This window comes from Diuraphis noxia, unplaced genomic scaffold, assembly GCF_037042655.1.
Source record: "Diuraphis noxia isolate RWA-SAM2 unplaced genomic scaffold, SU_Dnox_SAM2 contig0005, whole genome shotgun sequence".
In the NCBI taxonomy this organism is placed as follows: domain Eukaryota; kingdom Metazoa; phylum Arthropoda; class Insecta; order Hemiptera; family Aphididae; genus Diuraphis; species Diuraphis noxia.
This window is the reverse complement of record NW_028301715.1, coordinates 49,857,237-49,881,377: the sequence shown is the minus strand read 5'-3', so window position 1 is coordinate 49,881,377 and position 24,141 is coordinate 49,857,237. Positions and strand designations below refer to the sequence as shown.

Sequence of the window (24,141 nt, the reverse complement as noted above, 5' to 3'; positions counted from 1 at the left end):
AAACTCTTAAAGATTTAAATAAAATATACATGTGTACTGTTAATTAAAAAAATAATGTAAGTCTACATGCATCTCATTTTTAATATTAGTCGCATTTATACATTATGCGCTTTATAATGAGGGTTTATGCTGGCGAAAGAGCAGTTTGTGGAATTTCCCAGCAGAAATATTATTACTGACAGCGGTGTGGCGGAAAAAGACCCCTTGTCGTATCCCCATCTCTTCTTCCCAACCCCGCCATCTCATCTTCGCAGTAACTTTCCAATTATATGCATAAAGGGTAGTCTTGATTAGCTCTATCAACCTACAAGACTTCTGCCCAGCCTCCTCACATTATTCCGAAATATCCATCTCCAAAATGTGTTTCACATTATAATATATTATATCTACCTATACATTATTATATGGTATATAATTCAATGTATATAGTTAAAACTTAAAACTTATTTTACTACAATTCGTTTTTGTCTAAAGTCTGATAATATTGGGAATAAGATGAAACATCAAAGTGCATGGGATAAAAGGCGTTCGTTTTGTAAATAATGTAAAAATATCTACAGACATTTTACGTGACGACCAATCGACTCAGTGGAAATTGACGGTGGCGTTATACAACACGAAGTGTTAGGATTAATTTTTACGATTGCCGTATGCGCCGGGGTCAAATTTATCAACAGACCCTCGGAAATACTATCGTCGAATAATAATTTTGTTTCTGTTAGCTTTTGCTGCACTGCCACCCTCGTTCAATCTCCCCGGAGACCCTAAGCTGTCATTTGTGAAGTTTACGTGCCTAGAGTAGAAGATTAGTTTACTCGTGTGTAGTACAAATATAACCATCACGTCATATTCCTCTTTTTTATTTTATTGCTATTGAAGTCAACAATTCGAAAGGATCTGTTAATTAGCCCTTCTGGTGGGTTCAGAGTTGACTAGCTATTATCGAAAAAATTGACAACCTTTGATAATATGTGAGCTAAATATATATGTATATGCTTCATTTTCTTTAAATCATTTTCTTGAATCACATTCTGAACATTTTTCAGATGGTATATATAAACAAGGCACATAAACTATAATACAACGGTTTTTTCTTGAGTTTTTTATACGAACAATATTTTTAAATTTCAATAAAACTATTAAAAATGTTAACATGTGACCTAAAATTTCGTTCGTATATTTTGAGTAGGTACATATAATACTAATATTGAGTATACATCCCGGTATACATAGAAAAACTATACATCAGGTTAGGCCCTACTATACAGGTTGATGCTAGGTTAGGTGAAATTTAATTAAATATTTAACTATGTTTTATAGAAAAAAAGAGAGAAGTAGCTTGCTGTATAAATATCTATTAGTTGAATATGTACGACCACATAATAGAATAAATCACCGTAATGGAGTAACACAAGACAGTAGATATATGCTATAAAAAAATAATGACTGATGATACAAAAAAAACGTCATACATACATCTCGATAGGTTCCAGAATCTAAAAATAAACTACGAAATTACAATTTGAAATAAAATGGTTAAATTAATTTCAGATATATTATACCTAACTGCAGTGCTCGGTTATATTCCTAATGAATAAATACATTTTTCACCACAGATTATATTTACAAATTTACCACTTAAATAATTAACCTAACATTACTTTAAAATATCAAAGATATTCGTTACAACTATTATTCACTGACAATGACACAAAGGAGATGCGAATTATAAATATATAGCATTGAAAAAAAAAAGTTTACTTGGGACTAAATCACTAAAACAATTGTTATTTTATTTAAATATGATAATAGTCGTTTTATCATAATGGGAGTGCTTTTGTCCTAAAAAAATGAATTTTTATAAAACGGTTGTCTGGCAACTAACTTATCAAACTTAATAATGTAAAAAAAGCGGGTAAGTCGTGGATGTCGCTCTGCCGTACAGTATAGGTTACAAGTGAATTACTGTAATGGATGAAATCAAATTTGAATCCGATGACATTATATCATTGTATACGAAAAACGATTCTGAGCAGAGACGGTTTATCTGTCAAAGATATATTATGGATTATTAAAAATTTTCAAATCTTAGATATAAAAGAAAGATTTTTTATGAATTTCTAGCATAAAATAATTTGCAAATTTTCGTGATTTTTACGTATGTTGTCAAAATTCAAACTTTGAATGCTTATAAAAAAAAATTGTGACTACGTATTTCTTTTATTTTTCAACTGATATTGTAAAAATATGTTAGGATCCTTGTATTAAATTTACAAATCTTATATTTAAAAAGAAAAACTTTTATGAATTTCTATCTAAGATAATTTGAACATTGCCATAATTTTTACGTATATTTAGTCAAAATTTGAACTTTAAACGCTGATAAAAAAAAATCGTGCCTATGTATTTTTGATATTTTTCAACTGATGTTGTAACAACATGTTAGGTTTCTTGAAATACATTTTCAAGCTTTTCTACCCAACAAATACATTTTTATCGATATTTATATAAAAAAAAACTAAAAAAGTTGAAAAATTAAAATGTCAGTAAACAGCTCAAAACAAATCAAAATATTTTGAAATTTTTATTAAATATAGAAAGTGCCTATATAAACATTCAGTGAAAATCTCAAGTATCTATAGTAATTTGTTTTAAAGTTACATCAAAAACTAAAATCGATTTTGTCGAAAACTGATTGTGCGTAAAAATTACCATTTTTTCCTTAATTTTTAGTTTGTTTATCCCGAATATTTAGAAAAATATTGGGAATATGCGGGGGAATATGTTGCTTTTGACCCCCAAAGTACCAACTAGATTCACTTTCTGATATAACGAGGTACTGAAGTCGAAAATCTAAGCACTTTTACTGCCCCAAAACATGATGACAGACACAAAAAAAATAACACACGTGGTAAAATCAATACATTCCTGGTTCCGCTCAGAATCTAAAAATATAAATAAAAGACATAATTTAAAAATGTTTAAATAGGTGAATTCTATATACTATGTATTAAAATATACATCGATTTAATGTATTCTGTTTCGCGTTTAATAAAAAATAATCTACCATTAATAACACAATTAAAATACACATTTTTAACTTACTACTATCTATCAAGTTAACATTTTATTATTATTAAAAAGAAAATACTTTGCACTTTTTGTATTAAGTTAATACAAATATGTAACTACTCAGATTTTCTAGAAACTATAACTGAAATCACTATCCATTTATTTAATCATGTAAAAAAGAGGTTTACCTATCTATGTAGTGGTACACTTACATTGATTAAGAAATTTAATAGGTAATAAATTGTACAATATATTAGTTAAGAGGACGTCACACCCTTATGTGTGTTGTCTTCGTCTTACCAACGCGTAACATAAGTTATGTTACATAACAAATTTACGCTCAGCAGTTCACGTTTTACTCCGTTAGCTTAAAAATTGGAGTAAATTAACCTATTTTGAAACTTGATGGTAAGAACATTATCTGTATTTTGTTAGAAGTATTTTTACGATAATTCAGTTTTTAAGTGAATTATGAGCATTTTTATTTTACAATTTATTATACGCACATAACTTACTTACAAATTGAATTATCGTAAAAATACTTCTAACAAAACACAGATAATATTCTTGCCTTTAATTTCTATAATAGGTCAATTCGCTCTAGTTATTAAGCCAACGGAGTAAAACGTGAACTGCTAAACGTAAATTTGCTATGTTACGCGTTTATAAGACGGAGACAACACATGCGAGTGTGGTAAATTATTTACACGGTTGAATAATTTTTAAATTAAAAATATTATCACGAATCAATGACTAGTAATCTATTTGCATATAGTTTCATTAGCTCGTTCCAGTAAGAAATAATTAAAAAACTAAATACAGTGAATATCAATAGTTGCGACATCAGGATAGCTAAATTAAATTAAATGTACAAGTTATAAAGGTATATCTATATAGTTAGTTAATAATTTTTTGTTCTATAATATTAATTAATTATATGGTAACGCAACATTCGCGGTTTCATTGGACAAAACTTGGGTAAAACCATACTTATGCGTATTGTGCGAACGAGCAGTTTGAACGATTTTCTCTTTAGTTTGGTACTGAAATTTTCGAAGCGTGTAAAGGCTTAAAGACCAAAGCAGAGCTATCTTGACACTATCAGCGTTCCGAGAAAGCCGGAAGGGACAGGCTTCCGATAAGAGGTTCCGGGATTTATGTCCTACCCTTTAGCGTGAATACATTAAACCAACCCAATGCCTTCAGATTAATTGTCTAGTCTTACCGTGATACGTACACAATATATGCCACATGCAAACACTCTTCTTTTGCGTTTTTTAAATAACAAAAATTTAAGGAAAATGGAATAACGATAGGCAACATACAAGGTGTAACAGAAAAATGTATTAATGCAATCACTCTAGTTATACACTTAGGTATAATCAAAATTAATTTTTTTCCATACACCTAAGTCATTTATAAATACTTATGCTAAATGTAAAGTATACAATTTTTCATTTTTATTTCTTAAAACTGAAAATAAGAATTTTAAAATTTGATTTAAATTATTATCCAAAATTTCAAAGTTGCCAATTTTGATAGTAACAATATTTATCAGTCAAAAAATTAATTTTTTATATTAATATTTTTTTTTGAGCAAATTAATTTATAACGAAATACAACTTTTTTCAAAATATTATTAAAAATTTCACAATTTTTTGCATATGTTTAACAAGCATCTATTCTTTTCAGATCTTTCTGTTACACCCTGTTTATAAATTTTCTATAATATATTATCAAAGAAACCTCGTACGTTCTAAAGTAACTTTTTTAAACTTGACATATCTAAATCTCTAAATCTAATACAAAATATTTTATAATTATGAATATATTATTTATGTTTATAAAACATATCCTCATCAAGTCAATTACGTATTGTTTGTAATTTAAGATTTTTAATATCATAACTCATATATGCATAGTGAATAGTGAATACAAAACTTTTATAAAACCAATATTATCATAATAATATAAGTATTACATAAATAAAAGTAGGATATTACTAGATTATGATACGGCAAAAAAAATCATGTATTATAAGTTATAAAAATAATATTAAATTATTAAAATATGTTTATTGCATACCATTTAGGTGACAATTTAACCAGTTCCCTGCTACCACATTTTGAATTCGACAGCTTGATATTGGTCAGTAGCATATGCAGGAGAGGAGGAGAAAAGGAGGAGGCGGTAGGCTAGTGCCTATGATGAAATTTCAAGTTCAATTAAAACGTAATATGTCATTCTGTGAATTTATGACATAATAATAACCATCTACCCCTAAAATTAAATTGGCCTATGGTGAAAATAATTCCCCTATACGCTGCTGATATAGGTAGGTAGCAGTAATAAATTTAATTAACAATAATCAAATGACCTGAAATATAGCAATTATACAGAAATAATTATAGAAACATTATAAAGTAGTACAAAAACGCATACTGTTTGTCGAACATCATGCACTAACTTTGCGACAATAAGCTTGGGTCGATGAACATGTGTAACGCATCTCGCACCCACTGTCAAAACATGATTTCACAATAAAACCGTTTTATTGGACGAATAAGCAGAAGCAACAAACATCGTATAGGTATTTAGTAAGTAAGTTATTCTACACACACATAATTTACATAAATAGGCATAATATAATATATTATGTTTATTCGAATGATCAGTGATAAATTACCAAATTAAATTATGAAAGCTACAATTTAAATTCATACCAATTATATATTATAGAAACTAAACTAGTATAACTATAGTATACTAAACTATTATACGAGACTAATATATTATTCATATATAAAAAAAGTATGTATATAAATAGCCATATTTGGTAAAGCCTATCTGTTTAAAGCAATTTTAAGTATAAAAATTACGGCTTTGAAATGAAAATTTACTGAATGACAATAGTAAATTTAAACTTAAATTAGCTTTTTTCGATTCATTTAAAATTGAAATGTTGATATTCAAACAATTTGTAACACCTCTGATTTGAATTACTACTATAAGTATTTATTAATGTTAGAATTGTAATATTTAAAAAATACATATATTCAATTTTAATTAAATATTATACGATAATATTTAGTCAATTTTACCAAAAAAAAAAAAAAAATGTATAATATATAATAATATATAATGATATATGAATACATTTCTGAAAAATGTTTATATTTAACTAAAAAGATAAAAAAACTATAATATGTATTTACGATTACATTAATTAAAGTGGCTCTCATTCATTCTCATTTCAGACAAATTTTATTTTAAAGCCACAGTCAATACTTCAAAATAGCCAACGCACGTACACCATCAAAAATAGATCCTTAAACATATTTTATGTCTTTTAAACATAGGTATTTTTTATGTTCTAAATTTCTCACGAAACTATTAAACTTTTTTCCAATTTTTTTTTTTATAAATTTGTTCTAAATACTTTCAAGGATAAATGGAAGGATTGGAAGAGAGAGTGTATTCTATTTAAATGTTATGGTTTTTTAGCATATCTTTCAAATAATTGTACGCTCTTTTTCCACGAAGTTGTTTCAAAATACTCCTCTGAGTGATCTATTATAGAATTTTTTTTTATTATGACTTAAGAAAATGTAAATCATGTTGTTTAATAAGCCGCGATTTTATTCATAATTTCCCCTACAATTTCAATGACTGAATCAGGAAAACTAATCCATTTTTATGATTGAATTACACCTTTAATGTCTATTGTTTGCGAGAAATATACATGTATAAATTAGGTATATAATCATTTACGCACTCTGTCGCAAATAAAGACTGACCAAAATTATTAACTACAAATTTCAATTTTCAATTTTGTTACATAAATAGTTTATATATTAAAAACACTACAACGTATTAAACGATCAAAGTCCGCACACGCTGGTCATTCGTCACTTCGCCAGTGTACTGTGACTGTTAACAATGAACTTTGCACGTCTGTGTCTTGTCAGCATTCTTTGCGGACTGATTTTATATATTTTATTAATATTTTTATTTACGAATATTAGCATTTAGTCAAATTATTTCACGTACATTGACCGAATTACACTAAAACCGAGAAACACCTAAGTCACACTTAAATAAGGCTGTATTACATGTATTAATTTCTTCCAGAACAAAGTTGGATTTTACAGCTATTGCTTTTATAAAAATGAAAATCGGAGGAAAGTTCTGGAAGAATTAACAATTTAAACAAATGTTTATTTAGGTATATTTATACCTTTAGCTCGTCAAAAAATGTCTCATTCAATTAAACGTGGTCAAACAGATAAATTAAGCGCATAACCTAACAAACATTATTACATTGTATAAATTCTAGTAGAATAAGTAACAAAAAAAAAAAAAAAAAATAGTAACCCAAAAGTTTAAACAATTTCATAATAAATATTATGTAAGTACACAATAATATAAAATATTTTACAATCTATTTTATTTTGTTTTATTTTGTTTAGTCTCCATTATGGATAGAAACAAGAATGCACCAAAAGTTTTAAATAACGACTTTTTAGATAAGAAATTCCATTTAGGTGTATATAAATTAAAAATGACTTTATCAGATAATATGAAAAACATTTTTTAAATTATGTTTTAGTAATTCAAAAAATAATACTTCTAGGCATAAACATTTACTGATTTAGTTAACTAAATAAAATTATGTATCTTTCAACATCTTTAAGGACATTACTTGGCTAAAAATAGCATATTTTTTTAAATTTTCGTCAGCTAAATTATTATACAATCTGCAGTTCGTATAACAATTAAGTTTTAAAAATTTACCCATATTTAAAATTTTACTTAAAATACCTAAAAATTTGGAACATTCATATAGGTAGATTTATTATTCAGCAATTTTAAAGGTGACCGAAGGAAAACTTACAAAATGTATAAATATTGTATATTATTCTAGAATATTAGATAAAGCATTTTTGTTGTTACTAAGTAAAATATCAACATGAATGTTTAAAATAATTGAAAAGAGTTTAATCAAATAAGAACTTATATTTTAGTATTATAAGACTTTAAAATTAAGTCCTAAGAGTTTAGGAAAATATATATATATTATATATATATTATATATATATTATAATTATATATAATATATATATTATATTTATATATAATATATATATTATATTTATATATAATATTTATATACTCGTATTTTATTTAAATTATTTCTATACACAAGATAAAGAAAACATCATTTAAATTTAGTCTTAAGAGTAAATAAACAATTATAAAAAAATTTAGCTGAGTACAAACGTATAATTATTCTACAATAGATATTAGAGAGTACAACTTAGGAGATTAAATTAAAAACCTCAGTATTTTCGAGTTATGGAAATTCACAAAGAAGAGTATAATAAGTACACACACGTTCTATCAGAATTTGAAAATAAAAAAAATAACGAAGGAAAAATCACAAAAGTACCCTTAAGTGTGCCAAAATCCTGGTATTTTTAATCGAAATCTTCGCCAAACCCATTTCGTAAACCCATTGAAGTTGAATTTCATTCAATTCATGAAAAGTTATCTGAGTTTGCAAAACTTTTTTTTAATCATCAAAAAAACATCTTCCAATTTAATGTAATGGTTATAAGAATTGAACCCATCAATTTAAATATATGCACTTAAAATATGAACGAAACATTATAGGTACATAAAGCATTGAAAATCATAAGTAGGTATATCTATAATATAATCGTATAATTGCCTGGAAATAAGTCATTTAATAAAATAAACGAAATAATTTAATTTATTGCACTTGTATGCTTTAAAATATATTATAAACTTATACTACACGCATATTTAAATACTTCTCTTAAATCAGTAATAAATCTTACCATCACATAGGTGGCACTTTAGAGATCGTTATATTCCATATTGTCTACATATTTTTATAAGCCTACGGAAGGAAATATTAAATTTTAAACAAATATTGAATATTTTGGAGAAAACCAGACTTTTAAAATTAAATGCATTATTATTTAAGTGCTACAAATTTAAAGAAATTTCTAACCTTATATATATGCGTACATACTTGTTTTTATTAAATTAAAAATATTATATTATTTAATTTGCTTATTAAAAACACACAAGTTCCAATTCAACAATGTATTCATAGTAGCCGCAGGTTATTAATATAACATAAACATATTACTATAATAATATGAACTATGAATCAATTTCATCATTTTTATTCAAACAGAATTTGACCTATTATTGAATCTGAATCCATTGATCTGATAATAAATTTAAATATTGAGCTAATAAGTAAAAACCTAATAGAGATTCAAAGTTAACAGTGCTGACATCTGACATTATAAACAAATGTAATAAAGGATGTAATATTTAAAAATATGATTATTTCTAATTTACAATTGAGTATTAAATAATTGCAGGATAAATATTTATAATTTTAATTTGCTTTTACTAATTACAGATATATTTTTTTTATGTATTGTTGTGGAGAATTTGAATAAGTATCAACGAAAAAAAAATGTATTTAATTTAGGTATTAGATAGGTCAATGATTTTATAATATATTATAAAATCAATGGTAATAACCAAGTTATACGACATCGTATATTCCTACGTTAATTATTATTATTTATTATTAACAAAACTAAATACACAAAAATGTGAATTTAAAGTTCAAAAAAGCGGGGAAGTCGTGTATGTCGCTCTGCTGTACAGTAGGTTACAAGTGGGTTACTGTAATGGATGGAATTAAATTTGAATCCAATGATATTATATCATTGTATACAAAAAACAATTCTGAGCGAAGACGGTTTATCTGTCTAGGATATATTATAGATTATTAAAAATTTTCAAATCTTAGATTTAAAAAGAAAAATTTTTATGAGTTTCTAGATTGAAATAATTTGCGAATTTTCGTGATTTTTACATATGTTGTCAAAATTCAAACTTTGAATGCTTGTAAAAAAAAAATTGTTACTACGCATTTCTTTTATTTTTCAATTTTTATTGTAAAAATATATTATGAGCCTTGTATTAAATTTTCAAATCTTAGATATAAAAAGAAAATTTTTTATGAATTTCTAGCTTAAAATAATTTCTGTATTTTCGTGTTTTGTACATAATATGTTGTCAAAACTCAAACTTTGAATGCTTAAAAAAAAAATTGTGACTAGGTATGTATTCCTTTTATTTTGCAACTGCTATTGTAAAAATATGTTAGGAGCCTTGTATTAGATTTTCAAATCTTAGAATTAAAAAGGAAAACTTTTATGAATTTCTATCTAAGATAATTTGAACATTGCCGTAATTTTTACGTATTTAGTCAAAATTTGAATTTTAAATGCTTATAAAAAAAAATCGTGCCTACGAATTTTTAATATTTTTTAACTTCTATTGTTACAATGTGTTAGAAGCCTTGTATTAAATTTTCAAGCTTTTCTACCGAAGAAATAAATTTTTATCGATATCTATAGAAAAAAAAACTAAAAAGTTGAAAAATTAAAATGTCAGTAAACAGCTCAAAACAAATCTAAATATTTTGAAAATTTTATCAAATATATAAAATGCCTATATAAAAATTCAGTGAAAATTTCAAGTATCTACGGTCATTTGGTTTAGAGTTACACCAAAATAAAGAAATCACTAAAAGTGAAAATCCAATGTTGTAAAAATTTAAATTTTAAATACTCATAAAAATTTAATTTGAATTTCCGGTGGACTTTTTATTTGTGATAAAGATTGAAAAACTTTTAGGAATCTTGTATTAAATTTTCAGATCTTAGATTTAAAAACTAAATTTTTTATGATTTCTAGCTTAAAATATTTCGTGAATTTTTATGATTTTTACGTATTTTGTCAAAATTCAAACTTTGAATGCTTATAAAAAAAAATTGTGACTATTAATTTCTTTCATTTTTCAACTGCTATTGTAACAATATGTAAGAGCCTTGCATTAAATTTTCAAGCTTTTCTGCCTAACAAATACATTTTTATCGATATTAATTTTTAAAAAACTAATAATGATCGAAAATTTCAAATGCCTATGAATTGTTCAACTTTAATTTTGGAAATTGCATGGTGGATAGAATATACTTATATAAACATTCGGTGAAAATTTCATGTATATACATGTATGGTCATTTGACTATATGTAGGTATGACAAAGTACTTATCCGAAATTAAAGGACTACACAACTAAAAAAATCCTAATTTTTTTTTATTGTGTGAAAATGTAATGCTGTTAATGCTTAAAAAAAGAAAAATTTTAGTGGTATAAAAATTTTTGTCGCACAATTGCTTCGGTGTTTATTTATAAGTCACGTAAAACGCGTGACGTCATAAAATAATATTAAAATCACACCGTCCGCCGGGCCGTATCTAAAATACACGCGTTGTAGTTATTTCACTCGATTAAAATAACTATAGAGAAAAATTGATTTAAGGTATAAGTTACCAAAGTATACATTTATAAAAAGGTTATAAATTTCTTTAGATGATCATATTATTTTTACAGTATTAAAATTTGTTTCAGGGTAGTTTACAAGAAAGATAAAAAATTAAAATATAAAAAATAGCAAATATAATATTATATTAAATAATATTATACACTTTTAATTAAAGTTTAAACAAATGTGTTATTAAAATTTATAATTTATAGTTTAAGAATTAAAATAAATATGTAAAACAAACCTCACAATAAAATATACATAGGTACAAATAAGGTAGGTTCATAAAATTGAATACAGGTAAGTATATAGTAGGTGTATACTACAATAAAACAACTTACACATTTGATATTATTTTTTTATATAGTATATTATTAATTATAATGTTAAATGTTTATTGGGTTGTAATAGATTACACGAATTACGCGTTTTGAAAACTAACATATAAACCGTTCTCCTTAGGATAACGTTCACGATTTTTTTTTACCACACATGATGGAATAACAACTCTATTCCTTATAGACTATAGTATAAAACAAACACAATAAAGAATAAAATAACTGGAAATATTATGAGAACGCTACACCAGCATTTTTTGTCTCCGTCTTATCAGTGCGTAACATATTATCAAAATTACGCTCAGCACATCACATTTAACTTCGTTGGTTTAAAAATTTGAATGAATCGATCTATAATGAAACTTGTTGGTAAGCACTGAGTAAGAACTTAATCTGTGTTTTAATGAAGAATTTTTATGATGGTACAGTTTTTAACTAAGTTATGAGTTTTTTAATATACGCTAGATGATAAACTAAAAACTTGATAAAAATTATACCATCGTAAGGTTAGGTTGAGAAATTTGCAAATTTCTTTGGATTTCCACTTTCCAATTTGTATAGTTTCGATTTGTTTATCACTTGATATTTTACAAGTGCAATATTATATTATAATATGAAAGCAGCGGGAGGAATTATTCATTTGTTTTCGAGTACTAACTGATTTTGCATTTTCACTCTGTGTTAATACAAAAGTATTTTAAACTTTTATACAACATACATTTATAAAAGTTTTCTAAAATCGAAAAAACTTTTATTTTATTTTCTGTAGATTTCTAAATAATGTACAATACAAAAATACAACATCACAATTTGTGTAAACCATTCATGAACATTTCTTTAAAAAAAAATAGCATCCTATGTCTATTATATATGTATATTTAATTTAATAAGCACATCAAAAACCTATTGTTTTTTTTTTTTTTAATTGTTAGCTACAAGTATAAACTAACACAAAAACCCAATAATATACATTTCTATTTTTTTAAGACAGATAAAATTAGAATAGACAGGTAATAAAAATAATTTAATAAATAAATTCAACAAACTAGCCTGTGATAGGTAAATGAAGAACATTAAAACAGATGTTTTTTATTGATAATAGTAACAAACTATTGTGAACACTATGAAATATAAAAGTTATTCTCATTCAATTTTCCAACTTCAAAATAAAGACAGAATGTAAAAAAATACTTTCAATAGTACTTTACCTATCGAAAAAACTACAAATGCTTAAAGAATTGTTTATAAGATGCAATTAGTTATTATAAATTTAAATCTATTTTCATAAAAATTTTGTTTAACAAATGTCATATGTCCATAACACAGACAGTATCGGACCAGATAAACATTTTCCTATAACTATGCTAACTGGACATACTCTATAGTCTAGTCTATATGATAGTTAAAGGTGTATATTACACACTGACTGTATTATAATTTGAGAATGAATTCAATCAATCAACATATTAGATTCTATCTACCAATCTATAACGTACAGGTAATACGTGACAAGATATATAACTTAATTAGGCAGATTAAGCCAATATAATATAATAGGTGACACTTACCTGTGTGGTGTATGGTTGAGAGCTGAGTCGAATACCATCTTGTAATAATTTATCCTTAAGCAACAGCTTCAACTGAAGTTTAGGTATCCTGACTAGTTCAGCCTTTCCTTCCTCGTACTCATCATAATGAACCTGCTGAAGCTCTTGCGTACTGCTGCCTGACGAGTGGCCAGGACTGGGAGCGCATTGCTCTTTGGAGGTGGAATATTTGCATTCCTCCTGTATCGCGGCAGACTCTTCGAGTGTGAAATAAACACTGGCTGCACCCTCCTCACGCAGTGTGCGAACAGACTGCAGCAGCCGGTTGCGGTGCGACGGGTTGAACACACCGATGGCGTCCATATCGGGGTCACCGACCTGCTTGCAAATCTCCAGGTCGTCATACCCGTTGTCCAAGAACGAATCGGCGTACTGGCCCAGGTGCAGGGACCGAAGCCACTCGACTACGATGTTGCTACCGTTTTTGGTGGTCATTGGACAGTGTCAACACGTACAACACTGCAGTCCTGACGGCGACCACAGACGGCTAACACGGACGGTTTGAGTCGACGCGCGCGCCGCATAACTTCAAGGTGACCATGAAAAATTGGAAAATTACTATGAGAACTGCGAAGAAGACACGGAAGAATGACGACGGTGAACTTTACGCGGATTCTGTGCGGTTAACACTGCACTACTGCAGCCAAAGTGCGATAACAACGCGTGCGGCCTAATCTCATTCTACCGGAGGACATATTGACATTCTCAGCGCAGTCGCGAGCCACACAGCCAGATGTCGCTGCTGTAGCCGTCGTCGAATGGAACGCCGCCACAACACACATTTTACTCCGTCGTATTACAAATTACAATATTACGACCTATGTGCTATAACGATTTCAATTTTTAGTGTTTTTACAATGCAATTTATTTAAGCTTACATGTTAATTTTAGTTTTTGCATTGTTGGTGAACCGTGAATCCTTAATATTTGTCCTCCCTGATTATTCAAACTAATTTTTATAGTGCGATTTGATGGCAATATAATTATATAATAAAATGATAATAGCCAATAGGAAGCATCATAATGTGTAGATAATAATATTATTAGAATATAGAGCTCTGGCCGTTCCTTGGAAGAAATACACATAGTCTGGTCACAGCGGCGTAGCCAGGATTTTTTTTCGGTGGGGGGGGGGCTGATCAATTTTTAAAATTAGTAAAATACAATTTAAGACTTTTTGATTGAATATTTGTAGAATACAATACCATTACAATAATTTTTAAATTTAATTAACATTTCGGGGGGGGGGGGGGCTGCAGCCCCCTCAGCCCTCCCCCTGGCTACGCCACTGTCTGATCACTCTGATCCATATTTTATACACAATGCATAAATCAATCTTCCACTTTAACCTTTAACCATACTTTAAAATCAGCAATCGTGGTCCTGCAGTAAATTTAAATCGATATTTAAAAATAAATAAATAAACTTTTTCATTTACTACATAAGCCCATAAGCAATTGAAATCAATACGCCTAATTTATAGGAAATAATAATAATATGTTCAAATGTAAATTATAATTCAATACATTTTTTACATAGTAAACTATTTCATTAAATGTGATTTTTCCCAATTCCTATTTAATTATTATTATTAAGCTGTGATATACCATAAATATACGCCACTTTAGAATGAAGGTACTATTACATTAATACTTACCTCCGCTATAATAATATGTTTGTATAATTTGGTTAAGTCAGGACTGCGTTGACAATCATAAAAATATATTTATTGAAACAATATTAAGCCAATAACCCTTGATTTGGTGGCCTATGACTTATGAGGCTAAATTGGTGCATAATTACACATTTTAATGAACAATTATTCATACAACCAGGCCTTATATATTATCTACCTATTGCATAGATATTTATATAAACAACAAATTTAGATTTGACTGTCTACATGCCTTCATGTCTTGAACCGTTATTACTTATTTGATAATATAATAAGTTAAAACTATACACATTTTAGTAGCGCCGCGACCGATCCTACACATGTGGTGGTTGTCGACCCCGACTTGCGGGATGTTGGACGTAAGGTTATTCACCGGTTGGAATAACAATCAAACACTAATAATTCATAGCGCTATGTGTATCAGGTTATAATAAAAAATAAATAAATTGATACATACAAATTACAATGAATAATTTATAATTAACACTATAATTGATTGGTACCGGAAATATAAAAAAAATCTTATTAAGAGATATATAATCGCCCTAAAAAAAAATAGGCTCCACCCAAAAGGGGGCTTACAATATATTATGAAAAATATTAGGCAGCACGTACCAATAATTACCACAACTGAGATAGCAACACAACGGTCTACGGAGGCGGGAAGATGGGGCACGGCTACTACTCCGATACTACGCTGGTAAAACGACAGATTGGCTTGAGACGAAGGATTATGGATGTAATCGGCATATTATGGACGATGAGCAAAATCGCTCGAACTGAACGTTGAACGGGGCGTCAAAACTCACCAAAAGACGACGATCATGCTGGTCGACTGCGCTTGACGCAACGACTGGTATATACAAGTCACAAACACGCTAAAAAGTATATCATTGTGAGACGCACGCGAACTATGGACGTGCGGAAAAGGGTCCGCAAAGTCCGAACGCCGGGACAAAATGATGATATAAAAAATGGCAACCGGTCGGCCGTGTCGGCTACGACGGAGCGACGGCGTTGACAACTTTGCGAACTTTACTTAACAGTTGCACCACCTTAGGGGGAACCGGTTAACCAACTTGATGGCGGGAGACGTATACGCGTTCGAACAATTTTAATATACTAGATAACATTGTACACAATATATTGATATAATTTAATTTAATGATTTTGTTAAATCTTATCCTAAGTCATTTTTAGGAAATTAAAGTTTCTTTACACGGTCACCTTATACCGTCAGTATTAAAACTCAATTCAGATCTAAAGTCTCACTATAGAATCTTTCTGTGAGTGAAAACTGTTTAATTAAACCTGTAATTGTTGTATATTTTACACATATTTAAGAGCCTTTTAATACTTTTTGGGTAGAAAACTATTGAGTCTAGGACAAAATCCGCTGTCAGCAATATTCCGCCGGACGAAATCCCGCCGTCTAAATCGCGTTCGGACAAAATCCCGTCGGACGAAATACCGCAAAAAGTTCATTAAATTGTTGGTGGTTTCTCTCTAGTGTATAGGAAACCTCTATACACTAATAAATTATTACCTTTAGCACCTTTTACAAATTCCATATTAAAACTTAAAACTTATGACGAGAGACACGTGCGACGTGAAATGCGTGTGTGTTTGTACTGTATACTGGTATATTAATTTGATGTTACGAATTTCATATACTAATATCGTAAATTCGGAGATAAAGTACAATTAATAGATCGTTCACGCGCGTCAGTTAATTGCGTATATATATATATATATATATATATTTATATATACCTATATGGCTATATCATAGGCGTGCACAGGGGGTATGCCGGGTATGCCATGGCATCCCCTGCAGTCTACTCAGATAGCTTGTTTTATGTTTTTACTTTTAATAGTGAAAACTATAAATATTATCATAATTTTCATCACAAATGTAACAGAGAGTTTTGTAGTTATGTATTACATTTTTTTAGAAAAAAATTCTGATTTATGTTTTAAGAGAGTTAAAAATTGAGTTATTTTGGATTATATTACCATCTCCTGCGAATAAAGTCTGCGCACGCCTATGATTGTTATACCGTATACAGATTTCCTAATTATCGTTCAAGTGATAAGCGATAACGCATTACCAGTTCCGCATATATATTATAAATAACAGTAATAACCAATACAGATCAGCAGTAGACAACTTTTGAAACAGCTTAACGAATTACGTTATAATGAATTTACGTATACAATACGTTTTTTTGCGGGATTTTACCCGGCGAGATTTCATTCGCGCGGGATTTTGTCCAGATGCGATTTTGGTGGCGGGATTTTGTCCGAATACCAAAACTATTTAAATTTGACGATGGGTTGGATTCAAATAACGCATATTATAAACCTATGTTATATCAATATATTTGTGCATTGAATAGTTAATAACAGAAGTTAGATATTGATTCGTGTTGATTTAAATTAAAATACACCAGATGTAAAACACAATAGAGTCAGTTTTAAGCGAATTCAGTAGGTTTAACGAAACTTTTATAAGATTGTTTACCTATAACTATTTACTTAGGAAGATAGGTTGATAGGTACTTATTACACTGCAATCCCAAAATTAAATGAATACATAATACATATATAGATATACTCATATACTGTTTCGCTTCTACAATTAATTACAAAATTTAAAATGTTAAGTGAATAATTATTTGTTTTCTCCCTCTGATTCATGCGATAAGGCAAAAATTACGTTTACCTGAACCAACCCTATATTATATAAATTTAATATTAAAGTAAATTCACCTATTATTATATATACAAATACTTTTAGTTAAAAACATTGCCTGTGTCACGTTGGTTACTTTATAATTTAATTTTTATGCAAATAACTTATACAGAGCGTGTAAATCATCACAATTTAAAAAAGAAAAAAGCGGGTAAGTCGTGGATGTCGCTCTGCTGTACTGTAGGTTACTGTAATGGATGGAATTAAATTTGAATGCAATGATAGGTGTCATTGTATACGAAAAACGATTCTGAACGGAGATGATTTGTCAGTCTAGGATATATTATATTTAAATATTGTCATATATTCTATTTTGAAACAAATATTTTATTTTTCAATTAGTACCTACGCATTTTGCATAAGGCATGGTTAATAATTTTTTCAAAAAACATTGCATGTAGTTATCATAATTCATAATACCTTATATTATCATAGATATACGAATACCTGGTTTGAGGATAAATCGTTATCATTACGCGATTTCGTAAAAATTTAAAACTCAAACGCTCAAAACATTTTTCCTATAATGACGCTTCAAATTTTCTCTATAGCTATTTGAAGCAAAACTTATGGAAAACTTGGTGTTAAATTTTATAACCTTAGATATAAATACAAACAATATTATGAATTTTGAACTACAAAATAATTTGCAAATATTCATGGTTTTGACGAATTTTTGTCAATATTTGAAATTCAAATGCTAATAAAAATTTAATTTGAATTTCCGGTGGACATTTTTTTTGGGATAAAGATTGACAAATTTGTAAGGAATCTTGTATTAAATTTTCAAAGCTTAGATTTAAAAAGAAAATTTTTGTATTAATTTCTAGCTTATAATAATTTGCGAATTTTTGTAATTTTTATGTATTTAGTCAAAATTTGAACTGTAAATGCTTATAAAAAAAATTTGTGACTATATGTTTCTTTTATTTTTCAAATGCTATTGTAAAAATATTTTAGGAGCCTTGTATAAAATTTTCAAATCTTAGGTATAAAAGGAAAAGTTTTTATGAATTTCTAGGATAAAATAATTTACGGAATTTTTGTGATATTTACGTATGTTGTCAAAATTAAAATTTGAATAGATGTAAAAAAAAAATTGTGGTTATACATTTATTTTATTTTTCAACTGCTATTGTAAAAATATATTATGAGCCTTATATTCAATTCTCAAATTTTGATCTAAGATAATTTGAAAATTGCCGTAATTTTTACGTCTTAAGTCAATATTTGAACTTCAAATCCTAATAAAAAAAAATCGTGCCTATGTATTTTTATAATTTTTTAAATTTAAAATTGAAAATTTCAGTTGTTTATAAATACCTCAAAAAAAGTCAAAATATTTTGAAAATTAAATCATGTAAAGAAAATGCCAATCTAAATAACTGGTAAAATTTTTCAAGTATCTATGACTTATACTTTTTGAATAATAACAAATGTTTAAAATCGTTTGAGGATAAATCGTCATCATTACGCTATTTCGTAAAAATTTAAAATTCAAACGCACTTAAATTAAAATTTGTCCTATAATGATGCTTCGAGTTTTCTCTATAACTTGAAGGAAAACTTATGGGAAACTTAGTTTTGTATTTTTAATCCTTAGTTATAAACGAAAAAAATTTTATGATTTTTCAACTTCAAAATTACTTGCAAATTTTCGCGTTTTCGATAGATTTCGTAAAATTTTGAACTGTAAACGCTTATTAAAAAAAATTGTGACTTACGATATTTAATTTTTTTTAGCTACAATAAGAACAACTCATAAGGAACCGTGTATTAAATTTTCAAGTTTTTTTGGTCGTCCAACATTTTGTTACCGACACTTCAAAAAAAAATTCTCAACAAAATCGAAAATTTCAGTGGTCTATAAATAACTCAAAAAAAGTCGAACATTTTTGAAAATTAAACTGTATATATACATATATCACTAACATTAACATTTGGCAAAAATTTCAAGTTTTTACAGTGATTAGTTTTTGAATTACAACCATATAAAAATATCGGTTTGGTCGAAAACTGGTTTTGCGTAAAAATTCCCGTTTTTCTGTCATTTTTTTTTTTTTGTTTTTCTCGATTTTTTTGAAAACTGTTGGAAAATGTTTACTTTTGACCTCTATAATGCACCAAGGATCTTCAATTTTACATCAGAAACCACCCCCAAAGTTTGAAATCGAAGCATTATTTCGACTAGTTATGCTGTACACAGACACACACAAAAAAAAAAACACATCATTGTAAAATCAATACATTCATCACTTCGTTCAGAATCTAAAAAATAAATAATTGTGCAAAAATTTAAATATCATAAAATAATCAACGTAGAAACTCAGACGATGTTTCTAACTTAAATTATAATAAAATTGAATTTACTCTAATTTTAAATTAATATCACAGGGTTGGTTCTAATAAATGTAAGTTTGCCATGTTGCGCGTGTGTCAAAAAGAGAAAACCAATGGTGCCTTGATATACTTTTAAAATATTCCAAATATGTTTATGCTGTACTATTTTCAATAAAAACATGTAGTGCTAATTTCATACTAATAGATTATTTAGTACCTTATTGTTTCAACCGATGACTATATCATATGTATATCTAGAAGGTTATGTTTAGCTTATAACCATTAAGGTAGATACTCTTCTCTTCTATTAATACCATGTTCTTGCGGTTCAGTGCAAACCGAATGTGGTTAAACGTTACCATAACAAACCAAATAGTTTAAAATATTTATTTATTTCTCTGAGTGGCTTGGTGGGGTTTTAATGACTAATGAAATGGTTTTACCTAGAACAATTTTATTTCATTTTCTGAATAACAAGAAAATTCTTTACACGAACGCCGTCATTCAGTTACACAGCTAGTATACACGCGAGCCACGTAAGATTTTTTTGTATATTTCTATATTCTTTGATACGCCGACAAATTTGCTCAATCTTGTCGTAAAAAAAGTGTTTAATGCTCAATCGTGTTATTGTTGACTATAACTTGTAGTCCCTCCACTGCAATTGACTTTACCGTCTACACCACTGCGACACTGTAGGGACATTGATTAAATCTGTGTAAATAAATAAGTCAATAATGCTAAAAACGACTTCTAGTTAGCTATCATGGCTTAGAGTCATAGGTAATCATAAAAAAATTAAATGTTTCTAGGAGTAATATAATTGTAGACTGTTTAGAGGCTTAATTGCGGCAGAGTAGTATAATAATGTTATAGTAGTGTATGCAATAATAAATATAAACATAATAACTTAATATATATTACGGCCAAAGAGGGATGTGAGGGGCGAAGACCCCCACGTTTTCATATCAAGCACATTTAAGCGTATACTCACTAAAAAATTTACGACTACATCACTGAAGCTATGCATTACACTACTAAACTACTTAAAATTAAAATGATTAAAATAGTATGGCAATTATTATACACATCTCAGGAAAAGTCGTTGTGGTATTTTCCATTTTGTGAATATTATAGTATATACTATAAGTACACACAACCATCACTATGGTCCACGGTAAGGTGAAGGGTGAAGGTGCACACATGCTGATTGTATACAAGTACAGAATATTATAGGTACATAATACATCATATATACTATATAGCCATATAGATATTTTATATATGATGTTATAAATATTGTTGCAACGGTGAGCTACCAAGAAAATGTCGGTAGAAAACATAAAAAAAGGCCGATCTTAAAAGTTTGGGAAATTATTTTATAATACAAATTTAAATACCTCGGTGCTAAATTTACCTCAGTGCAGTGCTGCGTAAAATCTAGGTCAATTTTGAAATGTTCATTTGAAAATGTGACTTTAAAGCCCGGTCCGGTCAAAAACCTTAAACTCGGTGAGCCGATAACTTGTCTATCCATCGTTTAACATTAACATACCTAACTTAGGTCCTATAGGTACCTTGTGTTGTACCTATAATAAAACATGGCATCAAAAATTCAGATTAACCAAAAAGATTGCTATAATAATGTGCTTACCTGCTGTTTATGTAATGATTTAAGTCGTTCACACGGCTATAATATATACACTCGACGTACTCGCGCGTGTGTCTCTATATAGGTAGTTATAATTTAGTTAAATTTACGTCAGCGCGGTTCTTCACGTAAACTTTTTACCCGCAGGACCCTAGACCCCGAGATGTATCATAAACTGTATAGTAACGTCATACACGGTTATAAACATATTATACATAATTGTACTGCGATTTTCATTCCTCCTGTAAATCTGCTGTACATACATATACCAGGATGCCACCCAGAAGAGCCGCAAGCACTTCAACTAACGTCACGCCACTATAATAATATTCATCAGCAGTAGCAGTATAAGTATTATATAGGACTATGATGTATAAAATGTAGTTGATAGTTATAGGTAGGAAGGTATAGGTAAAGGTGCTCGACACTAACGGTATATTATATCTTAAGACGAGAAGCTTGCACAGTCTATAATATTCCGTCGGTTAATGGCTAGAATGATTAGCTAAAATACATAATTATAATTATAAATATCATAAAATTGTATACAACGAGTGACTATACAGTGAATGCGTGGAAGATTGTGTGACAGGATCATCTCGGTGGACGAAAAACCCGCAAGAAGAAGACAATTAATAACTAGACCTAATCGGTTTCTATTTTTCGATGTGAATTCTAAAACGCTGTAATATATACTCGTAAATAATGACATAAAAACACGTCAGTAGTTTTACGTTCTCACTCACTGCCTTGATTATTTTGGGCACTCCTATTAAATATCATTGTTTATATTACGTACTAAGTATATATGCGTATTAAATATTTAGATTGTTTTAATATATTATACCATAGAGATGTTAATGTTATATTGTTTTTAACTTATAAGTTGATACCTACGTATAAACTGTAGATTGCTGTGAATCATTTTATAACTTAAATTCTTTTTGGGAACAATATCAAAAAGAAAAGACAGACAGTTGCGGAGGAATTGAAAATAATTCTATGATCTGTTCTAGGGACAACATAATATAAGTCTAAAACTATAGCTAGCCTGCTATAATATATGTACAGACTAATATAATATATATATTAAACATATTAATATTATACAGCGCCTTTCTTGCCATCGTGATATGTTGTATATTATATGGACTGTGATAAAGCAGGCGAGAGATTTAATACAGCCGGACAGGGTTGGGGTGCAGGAAGGCAACAAAGATTTATGAGCCCATAAACTTTATATTATACATATATTGACTTTGTAACAATTTTGCACGCCTTCTCCCCCTCCAACAACGCAATTACATCTAACCCGGTCATAACAAATGCACGGGCGCCGCCCACGTATTATATTTAATTATTATATTGTACACAAGAAGTCTGACTACCGCGTCTTCCCTCTTGCCTATGTAAATTACAACCATTTATATAATGTATACGTTTGACTAGGTTGGTGAACGCATATTACGTGTATTTTACATAATATTATCGATGTAGGTATACAGGTGTTTATAGTGTATATATATATATATATATAGGTGTAGGTGCTGTATAGTCGTATATTATACATCATCAACGGTATATTACCTACAGCCGCCAGTTTAGAACCACCGCAGCGCTATTTTAACACCTTATTATTTTCACACCGAAAGCCGATAAAGTTTATCCGAATATCATTGGCTTCATTGCAGTGTGCGTATTGTTTATATATTGTATATAAGCACTATAGGCATCCGCAAAGGCTCGCTGCAGAGTGGCTAAAGTGGCTTTATAGCAAAAACAATATTATTGCATATACTAAAAATGTCGATTGTGGACGGTGGGCGATGTTTTTGCGGTAACCGGTAAATTGGGTTAGGTCAAATTTATAGCCGACCAAAGATTAGCTATATAGATGAACATTTTGGTATAAATTCCAATAAATAAATAAACAAATATGCGTAGTATACCTATACAGAATTAAATTGAATACGACGGCATTCCGTATAATGGCGTATATGCTATATAGTGAACCTATATGTGGTATTAGGTATTAAAATACTTGTTATATTATTTTGTTTCATGAAATTGTTTTAGTAGAATAGTCTGGTTGTTTCATAGATCCCTGCAATACATTTGCCATGATCGATGAACGCAGAGGCGTGACAAAAAATAGTAAACACAATAATATACTATTAATTAATCATATTATAAACTATAAAGTGGTATTTTTTATTTGAATCTTATAACTAAACGGTAACAGTTAAGTTACGATTTACG

General features: G+C 28.5%; 1 protein-coding gene across 3 annotated transcripts in view; it reads right to left on the bottom strand.

Annotated features, from left to right (window-relative positions):
- Window positions 1-14,113, bottom strand: part of LOC107163882 (uncharacterized) — a 93,264-nt gene extending 79,151 nt beyond the window's left edge. For all 3 annotated transcript variants that reach the window (XM_015511496.2, XM_089228232.1, XM_089228231.1), the window contains exon 1: window positions 13,423-14,113. In XM_015511496.2, coding sequence (XP_015366982.1) covers window positions 13,423-13,896 — 474 coding nt within the window. In that variant the 5' untranslated portion in view covers window positions 13,897-14,113. The remainder of the gene's footprint in view (window positions 1-13,422) is intronic.
- Between the last annotated feature and the right edge of the window lie 10,028 nt (window positions 14,114-24,141).